Here is a 12,290-nt window from a genome sequence, read left to right on the forward strand (position 1 = left end):
TGAGTCATCAAGTTCTTTTAGCAGTTTTTACAAAGATTAAGTCTAAGAAAATATGAATTTCAGTCATCAATTGATATTTTTCTGACTTATTTGCAACTACTAAATTTGGGGAAAATTGTACAACTCTAAAGGTTTTACTTTTTGCTGATTATTTTTTGTGGGAGAAACTCAAGCAGGAGGAAGTTTAATTTGAAGACATACATTACAAATATTTATAATGTATTCAAAGTTTTTGTTTTCCAGACAGGTATGTTATTCTGGGAGGGCACCGTGACTCTTGGGTGTTTGGAGGTATTGACCCAACTACTGGGACAGCCGTTTTGCAAGAAATTGCTCAGAGTTTTGGAAAATTGATAAGAAGAGGTAAGTGATAAGAGAATGTGACTTCCTTATATTTCCTTTATTCCTAGGCAGGTATACCTAACTCTGTATTTTAACAATGAATACAGGCTGGAGACCTAGGAGAACTATCATTTTTGCCAGTTGGGATGCAGAAGAATTTGGACTGCTGGGTTCTACAGAATGGGCTGAGGTAAATAAGATGGCCAAGGTTCTTGTTACTGTTTTGATCAACAAAGAACAAATATCTAACTCAGGATGAGCACAGCTAGACTCCATTACTTTATATGGTTTTAATTTGGAGAATGATTGGACAGAATTTAAGAAATAGAATTTGTTTTTACTTTCTTATTAGTTTGACAAAACATAATAGCCTCTTAGTCAACAAACAAATCTACTCAAATCTATTTGCATTTGTTTTGTGAAAATAAAATCAGTAACTTCAACATTAGGAAGTATTTTTTACATGTAAATTGAAACTAATTTTCAAAATTTTAAAGTTTCCTTGGAGGTCTTCTGGGAAAGCTTATTTAATTAAGATGATTATATTCTGATAATTATTTCACATTTACAAATTCCACATAAAATAGCAACCATAGTTACATTTTGCCTTTTATAACATATATACCATTTGCTAAAGATATATATGTTGTAAAAGGATATATATAAAATGATAACTGTAACTTGGATTACTTTAATAAATCAATTTACTGTGTAGTTTCACAGGTTCATTTTTCCTTGAGAGATGATTGATTTTCATTCATAACTGGCTCTGAATTCTCTAAGTGTCATATGCTCCTGTCTTTTGTTTATTTCCTATGCCTCCCTATTGAGTAATCTCTAAGTTCTTCTGTGTTTGGGATGAGCTCATACATTTTTATAAATTTAGGTGCACTGTGAAAGTACTTGCTATCTTTCTACCCTGTATTTAACTCTTGTCAGTTCAGATTGTATGGAGTTCTTATGAAGCATGCATATGTGTTTTGCATTGTGTTTAGTTTAAAAAAATGCCTCCTTCTTGACTCATTTTCTCTTGCATTACTTTAAATTTATGAAAATAATACAAATCAAGTAAACATGAGAATACAATCATGCACAGAGATACTTATCTGATATCACTTATGCTTTGTTGATCATATGTACGTTGTAGATTTTAATTTTTACATTAGTATTCTGAAGGCATGTTGGAAGAACATTACTTTAGATGAATCAAATATTAATTAAGAATTTATTTTTAGAAATATGTAATTTCTTATGATGCATATATACATAAATACACATGTCTGTTTAATTTCAGAAGCTCAGAGTAAACAAATTTACAACAGAAAGTGATTAATATGTTTTGCATTAACTTATATAAATAGCGATTAAGAAATAATACTTGTCCTAGTTTATTACCAAGACTCTTTATCATATTCAACAGCATACTTAACACTTATAAATACACATGAGAAATCTTCTTCATTTCCATTATAAACCTGTTATAGTGGAAGCTCCGAGTACATTTTTCTATGTAATGAAAAGGTAGCTATCATCTTGCCTTTCTAGGCAAGAGCAAAGAGGTGACAGTTATTTGGGCCTAGCCATACCGTCTTAAATGTATTTACTATAACTTGTTCTCATGAGGAAGAAAGCTTGAAAGAGAGGTAAAGGGCTCTCTCAGCATGTTCCCTTCTGTGTCTGTGTGTGTATGGCAGAATTACTTTTGTTCAAACCTGTCACTCCTTCTTTCCACCGTTTTTTCCTCTGTTCTTTTTTATTTTTCACTTCTTTATATTTTTATTAACATAGTATGAAAATTTTCTATTTTTGCTTTTAAAATGGTAACTTTACATGGGTATTCACTCTGAGGGAATCTCAACAGGAGTGAAGATTAATCCTCAGGGATACCTGATGATACAGATTTCCAGGCCTCACATTGAGCAATTCTGATTTAGTGTATCGGGGCTGAGTCCCCAGAGTCTGGGAACCTCATCCCTACATCTATTGATTCAGGGAATCAAAGAACCACATATTGAAAATGTTTCTTTTCCTTTGGGGCTCTCTGCTATTACTATATATATTAGCTACTGACTCATAGTAATCTTCTTTCTTGTTTTAATTGCATAATGTTTTCAACCAACCAATTATCAACATTATCTCAGAAGCTATGGTCACAGGCAGGTGTAAGTATTTGGTTATAAAGATATTTGCAGATCACTCTTCCACAAAACTATTGTGCTTATTTTGTTTATATTTTTATGATCGTAAATACTGTGAATTAACAACTTTGCTTCAACTATAGGAGAATGTAAAGATACTCCAAGAGAGAAGTGTTGCTTATATCAATTCAGATTCATCTATAGAAGGTAAATTTTATTTCATTTTTAAGTAAGATGTTTAGAAAGTAATTTTCCTTTATGGTTATTATGCATTATGTGTCCTTTAAGTCTATAAATTCCAACTTATTATCTATTTCAGATATTCTGTTCCTATGAGACTTCTCAGTAATAACTTAATTTTCTATTTTACCACGGAGAAAATAATGATTTATATCAATTATTTGGAATCATAACTAACCTATTGCTTTTAGTTTCTTTGTTATATTTACCATATTTATTTATCTGTCTTGGTCTACTACTTAAACTCTAGTATTAACCACATTTTTGCTATGGATATATTAAATAAATTTTGGTAAAAATATTCTACAGAATATTTCATAAAGAAATATTTCCTGTAATAATATTTACAGAATATTTTATATAGATATATTTCCTATTTTAAAACAGTTTCTTAAAAAAGTATAAAAAGACAGGAATATTTCCTGTATTTATTGGAATCTGCACAAACTCTTTCCTTTTGAATTTGACATATGTATGTCTCTAGTCTTTTGTTGAATTTTAATTTTTCTAGAAGAATGTCAGAGCATACATACATACTCTAATATCTTAATATGTAAAATTGAAATGAATGAGTGAATACAGATGGAATTCTGTAACCTTATCCTGCTATTGCCTAAGAGAGATACTGCCATAAGGATGAGGTCTGAATTGTGTGAGAGCTCTTGCCTCAGACACCCAAGGCCATTTCAGCCCAAAATATGTATGGCAGATTCTCCTATTCCTGGAGAGAAAATTCTACCCTCTTTTATTCCATGGGAATGATGCATTTGATATAAAGACTGTTATATCTTATTTAAAATTTTAAAATAATGTAAGAATTAAGCACAATTCAAGTTTCATTTGGAAGTATGAATAGTAGTTTCATTTATTTTTCAGGCAATTATACTCTCAGAGTTGACTGTACACCCCTTCTTTACCAGTTGATGTATAAACTGACAAAAGAGGTATATAAGATCTGTCTTACTATGTTTTCTGATGACTGGATACATGAATAACACTTTTTTCCCTTAAGCTAGTGGCACTTAATTTTAAGTTGGTTGACTCATATAAAGGACAAATAAAAACAAAACTTTTAATATGAAATTTACTATGTGACATAAATGTGAAGATAGTATTTCCAGTCTGTTCTTTCTAATAATAGTGTTTATTAATTGTATACTAACTTATAATGTATAGTAGGCTCAATATTAATCTGACAGAGCATTTTGTTACACTGAAAAGAACATTGAACTGCTACAGAAAAATCTCAGAGTTCAAAAAATTGTGTTTCCCAGCAACTCCTTTCATACAACAAATATAAATTGGGTGGTTACTTTGTCAAGTCTCATAAGATAAAGTTTGGCAGCAACAATGATAAAAGTAGAAGACCATCAAAACTAAAAACTTTGAAAGCTAGAGAGGACACAGACTCACCATTTTGCCCTGGCTGGTCTTGAACTCCTGGGCTTGGGCAGTCCACCAGTCTCAGCCTCCCCAGAAGCTAGAACTGTAGGAATACCATTGTGCCTGGAACCCAGATTGTTTCTAACCTGAGGATTTGGTACTGAGGATTGAACCCAGGGGCACTCAACCACTGAGTCACATCCCCAGCCCCCTTTTGTTATTTTATTTAGAGACAAGGTCTTAGTGAGTTGCATAGGGCCTTATTAAGTTGCTGAGGATGGCTTTGAACTTTCGATCCTCCTGCCTCAGACTCCCAAGCCATTGGGAATACGGGCTTGTGCCATCCTGCCTAGCAAATATATAGTTTTATAATGGAATAAATTTAGTTGTTTCTGTTCTTAATCACCAGTATTTGATTATCTTTCTAGATGTCTAGCCCAGATGATGGTTTTGAAAGTAAATCACTTTATGAAAGCTGGTTGGAAAAAGACCCTTCACCTGAAAATAAAGGTTTTCCTAGGTAAATCACTTACATTCATCTTTTCTTCCATAAATTCCCCTCTGCCCCACATTTCCCCAAACATGTAATCCTCATATGTATCATCAATAATTGGAGTGAATTTTTTAATGTATATATATATATATATATATATATATATATATATATATATGTAATATATTCTGATTTGTTATACATGATGGCAGAATGCAATTCATTTCATATTCTACATTTAAAGCACACTTTTCAAAACACTGATTGTACACAGTATATTTTCACACCATTCATGTCTTATACATGTACTTAGGGTAATGATGTCTAACTCATTCCACAATCATTCCTACCCTATTGCCCCCTCCTTTACCCTCCCTCCTCTTTGCCTTATCTAAAGTTCCTCCATTCCTTCCATACTCCTTCCCCCAATTGCCATTATTCATCTGTATCCTCATATCAAAGAAAACATTCAGCTTTTGGTTTTTTGGTGTGGGCTTGCTTCACTTAGTATTATATTCTCCAACTTCATTTACCTGCAAATGCCATGATTTTATTCTCTTTTATTGCTGAGTAATGTTCCATTGTGTATATATACCAAAATTTCCCAATCCATTCATCTACTGAAAGGTATCCGAGTTGGTCCCACAATTTAGCTATTGTGAATTGTGGTGCTATATGCAGTATGCTGTTTTTAAGTCCTTTAGGTATAGACCTAGGAATCGGATAGATGGGTCAAATGGTGGTTCCATTTCCAGTTTTCCAAGGATTCTCCATTCTGCTTTCCATATCGGCTGCACTAATTTGCAGTCCCACCAGCAATGTATGAGTGTACCTTTTCCCCCACATCCTCGCCAACACTTATTGTTGATTATATTCTTAATAGATCCATTCTGACTGGAATGAGACAAAATCTTGGAGCAGTTTTGATTTGCATTTCTTTAATTGCTAGAGATGTTGAACAATTTTTTTCATAAGTTTGTTGATTGATTGTATATCCTTTTCTGAGAAGTGTCTCTTCAGTTCCTTGGCCCATTTATTGATTGGGTATTTGTTATTTTGGTGTTAAGGTTTTTTAGTGATTTATATATCCTAGAGATTAGTGCTCTGATGTGCTTGTGGTAAAGGTTTGTTCCCATTCTGTAGGCTCTGTATTCACCTCACTGATTGTTTCTTTTGCTGAGAAGAAGCTTTTGAGTTTGAATGAATCCCATTTATTTTTTCTTGGTTTTAATTTTTGTGCTACAGGAATTTTATTAAGAAAGTTGGGCACTTCTCAGAGAAGGACATACAATCAGTCAACAAATACACGAAAAAATACTCACCATTTTTAGCAATCAGAGAAATGCAAATTAAAACCACTCTAAGATACCATCTCATTCCAGTAAGAATAGCAGCTACTATGAAGTAAAACAACAAGTGCTGGTGAGGATGTGGGGAAAAGGGTACACTTGTACATTGCTGGTGGGACTGCAAATTGGTGCGACCACTTTGGAAAGCAGTATGGAGATTCCTTGGAAAGCTGGGAATGGAACCACCATTTGACCCAGCTATTCCCCTTCTCAGACTATTCTAAAAGACCTAAAAAGAGCATACTACAGGGATACAGCTACATCAATGTTCATAGCAGCACAATTCACAATAGCTAGATCTTGGAACCAACCTAGATGCCCTTCAATAGATGAATGGATAAAAAAAGTGGCATTTATACACAATGGAATATTACTCAGCACTAAAAAATGACAACATCATGGAATTTGCAGGGAAATGGATGGCATTAGAGCAGATTATGCTAAGTGAAGTTAGCCAATCCCTAAAAAAACAAATGCCGAATGTCTTCTTTGTTATAAAAGAGGCAACTCAAAACAGAGCAGGGAGGAAGAGCATGAGAAGATTACCATTAGACAGGGACTAGAGGTGGGAGGGAATGGGAGAGAGAATGGGAATTGCATGGAAGATGGAAGGAGACCCTCATTGTTATACAAAATTACATATAAGATGATGTGAGGGAGAAGGGAAAAAAGAGAGAGAAATGTATAACAGTAGATGAGGTAGAGAAAAGTGAAAGGACGGGAGGGGGGAGATAGGAAGGGGATAGGAAGGGCAGCAGAATACAACAGACACTAGTATGGCAGTATGTATAAATGTGGCTGTATAACCAATGTGATCCTGCAATTTGTACACATGGAAAAAGTAAGAATTCATACCCCATTTGAATCAAATGTATGATATATGATATGTCAAGATCATTGTAATGTTTTGAGCAACTAGTAAAAAAAAAATGTTGGGGCCTAAATGGACATGATGGAGATTTGAGTCTACTTTTTTTTTCATTAGGTGCAAGGTCTCTGGCTTAATTCCTAGGTCCTTTTTTTTTTTTTTTTTAAAGAAAGAGTGAGAGAGAGAGGGAGAGAGAGAGAGAATTTTAATATTTATTTTTTAGTTCTCGGAGGACACAACATCTTTGTTTGTATGTGGTGCTGAGGATCGAACCTGGGCCGCACACATGCTAGGCGAGCGCACTACCGCTTGAGCCACATCCCCAGCCCAAATTCCTAGGTCCTTGATCCACTCTGAGTTGAGTTTTGTGCATGGTGAAAGATAGAGATTTAATTTCATTGTGTTACATGTGGATTTTCAGTTTTCCAGCACCATTTGTTGAAGAGGCTATCTTTTATCTAATGTATGTTTTTGGCACCACTGAAGTTTTGTGGGTTAGACTCTGTGTTCTCTATTCTGTACCATTGGTGACAGGTCTATTTTGGTGCCATGGAGTGAAGTTGATAAAAGCTTTCTCCTCCCAGGTTTTGTTCTGCTAATCATCCAGCACAGCCATAGAGGTATAATCTCTATTATAGGTTATATTTTTTAACCTATAATAGAGCACAGATGGGTGTAATTTTGCAAATTTTTAATCAAAATGTTTTTGCTATATTATTAGTCACTATTTGGTATTCTTATATAAAATTTTATTCCAATATGTAGTAGATACTAATAAAAATATAACTTCCCATGATATTGATGAAGGGAAGAAAAACAAATAATGGACTATTTGCTTGTAAATTTACTAAGAGGCATTGTTAGCAACCAACAAATTGTATTGACCTGTAATTATTTTAGATTATATATATATCTATATATCTATGTAATATTATTATATATAATATATACAGATTTTATATATAGAACATATACAAAGATTATATATAAAGATTTTGTATAATATATAATATGTTAATTTTTTCCCCTTTTCATTCATGCAACAGCAGCTTCCTTGAATTTATTGTATATTCATTTTCTACTACAGTGCTATTTCTAATACTAGTAAATGAAGGTGGAAGTTAATAGCCTCATTTCATATCCCAAATCAGTCTTTTGAAAGCTTAAATGTGTTTCTTTCATAAAAGTTTCACATCCTTGTTCAACAAAGAGTAGAATACAAAAGATATTTTAAGAGCATCCAAGGCCTCAATCTCAAAATACATGTAATAATCTAGTAGTTTGGAAATATACACTTTCTTTTTCTTTTGGCATTTTTAAAATGTGTTCTAATTAGTTATATGTGACAGTAAAATGCACTTTAACATATCATACATAAATTCAATATAACTTCTCATTCTTCTGATTGTACACAATATAGAATCACACTACTGGTTGTGTAGTCATTTATGCATACAGGGTAATAATGTCTGATTCATTCTCCTATCCTTCCTACCCCTCTATCCTCTCCCCTCCCTTCACTCCCCTCTGCCTAATCCAAAGTAACTCTACTCTTCCCTAGTTGCTGCCTGCTTGCCTTATTCTGAATTAGCAGCTGCATATCAGAGAAAACATTTTGCCTTTGGTTTGGGGGATTGGCTTACTTCACTTAGCATGATATTCTCCAGCTCCATCCATTTACCAGCAAATGCAATCATTTCATTCTTTAAGACTGAGTAATATTTCATTGTGTGTGTGTGTGTACACACCACATTTTCTTTATCCATTCATCTGTTGAAAGGCATCTAGGTTGGTTCCATAGTTTGGCAATTGTGAGTTGAGCTGTTATAAACATTGATGTGGTTATGTCACTGTATCATGCTGATTTTAAGTCCTTTGGGTATAAACAGAGGAGTGGGATATCTGGGTCAAATGGTGTTCCATTCCATGTTTTCTAAGGAATCTTCATACTGCTTTCCTAATGCTTGCACAATTTGCAGTCCTACCAGCATGTATGAGTGTACCTTCTTCCCCACATCCTTACCAACAATTATTGTTGCTTGTATTCTTGATAATTGCCATTCTGACTGGAGTGAGATTAAATCTTGGAGTAGTTTTTAATTTGCATTTCTCTAATTGCTAGAGATGTTGAACATTTTTTCATATATTTGTTGATCGATTCTATTTTTTCTTTTGTAAAGTGTCTGTTTAGTTCCTTAACCCATTTATTGACTGGGTTATTTGTTTGTTTGTTTGTTTGTTTGTTTTTCTGTTAAGGTTTTTGAGTTCTTTATATATCCTGGAGATTAGTACTCTATCTGAAGTTCATGTGGTAAAGATTGTCTCTCATTCTTTAGGCTCTCTCTTCATGTTATTGATTGTTTCCTTTGCTGAGAAAAAGCTTTTTAGTTTGAATCCATCCTATTTATTGATTTTTGTGTGTGTGTGTGTGTGCTTTAGGAGTCTTGTTAAGGAAGTCATCTCCTAAGGCAACATGGTGAAGATTTGGGCCTGCTTTTTCTTCTATTAGGCAGTGTTCTTAATGCAAATATAATATTATATTCTGCTTTATTGACTCACCATTAGTTCACAAAAAATTTTCACATCATTAGATCATGTATGTATATGCATATATATGCATGTGCATATGTACAGTGATTTTAATTATATGCAAATAAATATATCATAAATAGATTTGTTTTGAAATGAAATGAGACACACAGATTCTTCATGATCTTAAATATAGATTTCCTTGTGGCAAATTTCATATTGGACTATAGATCTCCAATGTAGGCAACATAGCTACATTGCTTTGCACTTTTCTTAGATGCTGAAAATTTGAAAGATAGCTTCATCACTAGGCTACAAGTTTTGATGACACTGCCAATCTCTGGTTGTCTTCAATGCAGATTTATAAATTTATTACAGTAATTTTCCAATGTATGCTAGGAAAAAATTACCTCAAAGGCTATTAGCTTGTACTAATCCTTGTAGTACATACACTATGTAATTTCTTACTACTCTTGGGGCAGGATTCATTAATCATCTACTTAACTTTGTGTTATCTAATTGTATATCATATATGTATGTATTTTTATTTATTTTTCCATATTTTACATCTAGAATCAACAAGCTGGGATCTGGAAGTGATTTTGAAGCTTATTTTCAGAGACTTGGAATTGCTTCAGGCAGAGTTCGTTACACCAAGAACAGGGTAAGCCACTTTATTATTTTCAATATATAGCATTTGTGTTAGTCAGCTTTCCATTACTGTAACAAATACCTGAGGTGAACTACTGATAGAGAGAGGTTATTTGGACTCAGCATTTGGGAGAATTGTGTCCATGGTCAGTGGCATCAGTGCTTTTGGGCCTGGTTGAGGAAGCACATCTTGTGGGGAACACATGGTGCAAGAAAGCTGCTGACCTAATTACAGCTGGGAAGCCAAGAGGGAAATAAGAATAAGAAGTATTGCCACTATCCTTCCAGACTATCATGCCCCAAAGACCTAAGACCTCTCACAAGGCCTACTTCTTAAAAGTTTGGCTACCTTCTAGTAGTGCAACCTGAGGACCAACCCTTTAACTCATGGGACATTGGGGGACATTTCAGTTCTAAACTATAGCAACAATGTATGAATCCACCTTCCATTGGTGAGGAACTGTTTTCTGAGTTGTTTGGCATTGGGCACTAAATAGACATGTGGCCTGGAAAGAACTCCAGGGATGCAGACAGACTGCCTGCTCTTCTAGATAAACCAGGAAGTAATTTGGATTATTTTGTGAGTATTTCACTACTAGGTTTATTCACTGAAGTGGCAGTTCACAGAGTAACGGCACATGGTTATCAGTAGTAGGTAATTCATATTCTTTTCTTGATTCAGGGTAAGTTGGAAAAAATCTCATCTTCTAGCCTAGTTTTATTTATTTTTTCCTAGCCTCATCTTGTAGGCTCTGATGTCCTTTTCCTGAGGAAAATGCAGTTGGAGGATGTATTTTGTTTGAGGGGTACACTAGTCTATTCTCAGTAGCCCCTCTTCATATTCCAAATCCTGCCTATCATGAGTCCAGGACTTCTGAGTAAAGAACAGCAAGTTTCTCTTAATTATTAACTTGATATTCTTCTGTTCTGCAGTGTCTAGTTTGCATCCCTGTCACCTAAGCACCCAGATGATATAGTTAACTTGGATATAGTCAACATACCATATTGACTTGTCTATATTATAAATTAAACCATAAATTACACTGAAGATTTCATTAGTAAACACAGATTTTCACAGCTTTTAATCAGTTTTCAAATCAAAAGTGCAATACACCAACATCTTGTATGTAGATAATATGTATCCAATTGACAGTCCAAAATATAATTAAGAACAAAGAATTAAGCTAGAACAGTTCTAGGAATATTACAAAATAGATGTATAAATTCTGTAAACTAATATGCCTTATACTTAATACAGTTGACCCTTGAACAACATGGGTTTGAACTGCATGGGCTCATTTATATGTAGATTTTTTTGGAGATTCACTACAATTTGAAAAATGTACAGATGAATAATGTAGCTTCCCTGTCAAAAAATACACATAAAAGATTAGGTATGTCATGAATACATTAAATGTATTTAAAAAATAGTCTGTGTTATTATTTACTACCAGGAAAGTTTATTATAACTATTTAGAATTTATCAAAACCTACACACAAATGCTTAAGGAGACCTGGTATCATTTGCAGGAGAAAGAAATATAAACACGTAAAGAAGTATTAAAATTAATTATAGTCTACACTATACTACTATAATAATTTCATAGCTGTGTTCTATTGTATTGTGGTGAGCTTAAGTGTTGCGAGTATCTGTTTCAAATGCCATATGACACTAATCATCCCTGCATTATCAGTTGTCTCTCCAGTAAGTTGCATGGGCATAATAAAAAGTAATCTTTTCTGATTCCCACATATTTTCACTATATAGAATACATATTACACACAAAATATATGATAATTGTTGTTGTTTTCAGTAAGGCTTCCTGTCATTAACAGGATATTAGTAGTTCAGTTTTTGGAGAGTGAAAAGTTATCCTTGAATTTTGAAATATATGTGTGGGGACAAATCAGTATCTCTAACACCAATGTTGTTTAGTGGTCAACTGTACATAAAAGGTGAGCTTTTAATTCATTTTTAAGGCCTTTTCACTTTTGTACCCTGTCATCAATTTGAGCAGTTATATAGTTTCTAAGACCACTACAGATTAGAAACAGACAATTAGAAGAAGAGTGACCAAGACAAAATTTTTTCTAGTGAGACTAAATAAGAATGATAATATGAATGATAACCCTATAACAAGGTAGCAGGTGGTAAACTAAACTTAGGATAGGTAGACCTAAGAACTAAAATTTTATATATATATTCTTATACAATCCTACTATACCATAATTAATGTTCATTATAGTAGCTCTTAATTATGTAATAAAGGTTAAATGATTTGGTTATACACTTCTTG

The 12,290-nt window shown here is 33.5% G+C and overlaps 1 protein-coding gene across 3 annotated transcripts in view; it reads left to right on the forward strand.

The window, feature by feature from the left end:
* The window catches only part of Naalad2 (N-acetylated alpha-linked acidic dipeptidase 2), a 43,857-nt gene that overhangs the window by 23,244 nt on the left and 8,323 nt on the right, over positions 1-12,290 (forward strand). For all 3 annotated transcript variants that reach the window (XM_078046857.1, XM_078046856.1, XM_040285084.2), the window contains 6 exons: positions 244-363; positions 450-532; positions 2,624-2,687; positions 3,597-3,664; positions 4,532-4,623; positions 9,916-10,006. In XM_078046857.1, coding sequence (XP_077902983.1) covers positions 244-363; positions 450-532; positions 2,624-2,687; positions 3,597-3,664; positions 4,532-4,623; positions 9,916-10,006 — 518 coding nt within the window. The remainder of the gene's footprint in view (positions 1-243; positions 364-449; positions 533-2,623; positions 2,688-3,596; positions 3,665-4,531; positions 4,624-9,915; positions 10,007-12,290) is intronic.

The sequence above is a fragment of the Ictidomys tridecemlineatus genome, chromosome 4 (assembly GCF_052094955.1).
Source record: "Ictidomys tridecemlineatus isolate mIctTri1 chromosome 4, mIctTri1.hap1, whole genome shotgun sequence".
NCBI lineage: Eukaryota > Metazoa > Chordata > Mammalia > Rodentia > Sciuridae > Ictidomys > Ictidomys tridecemlineatus.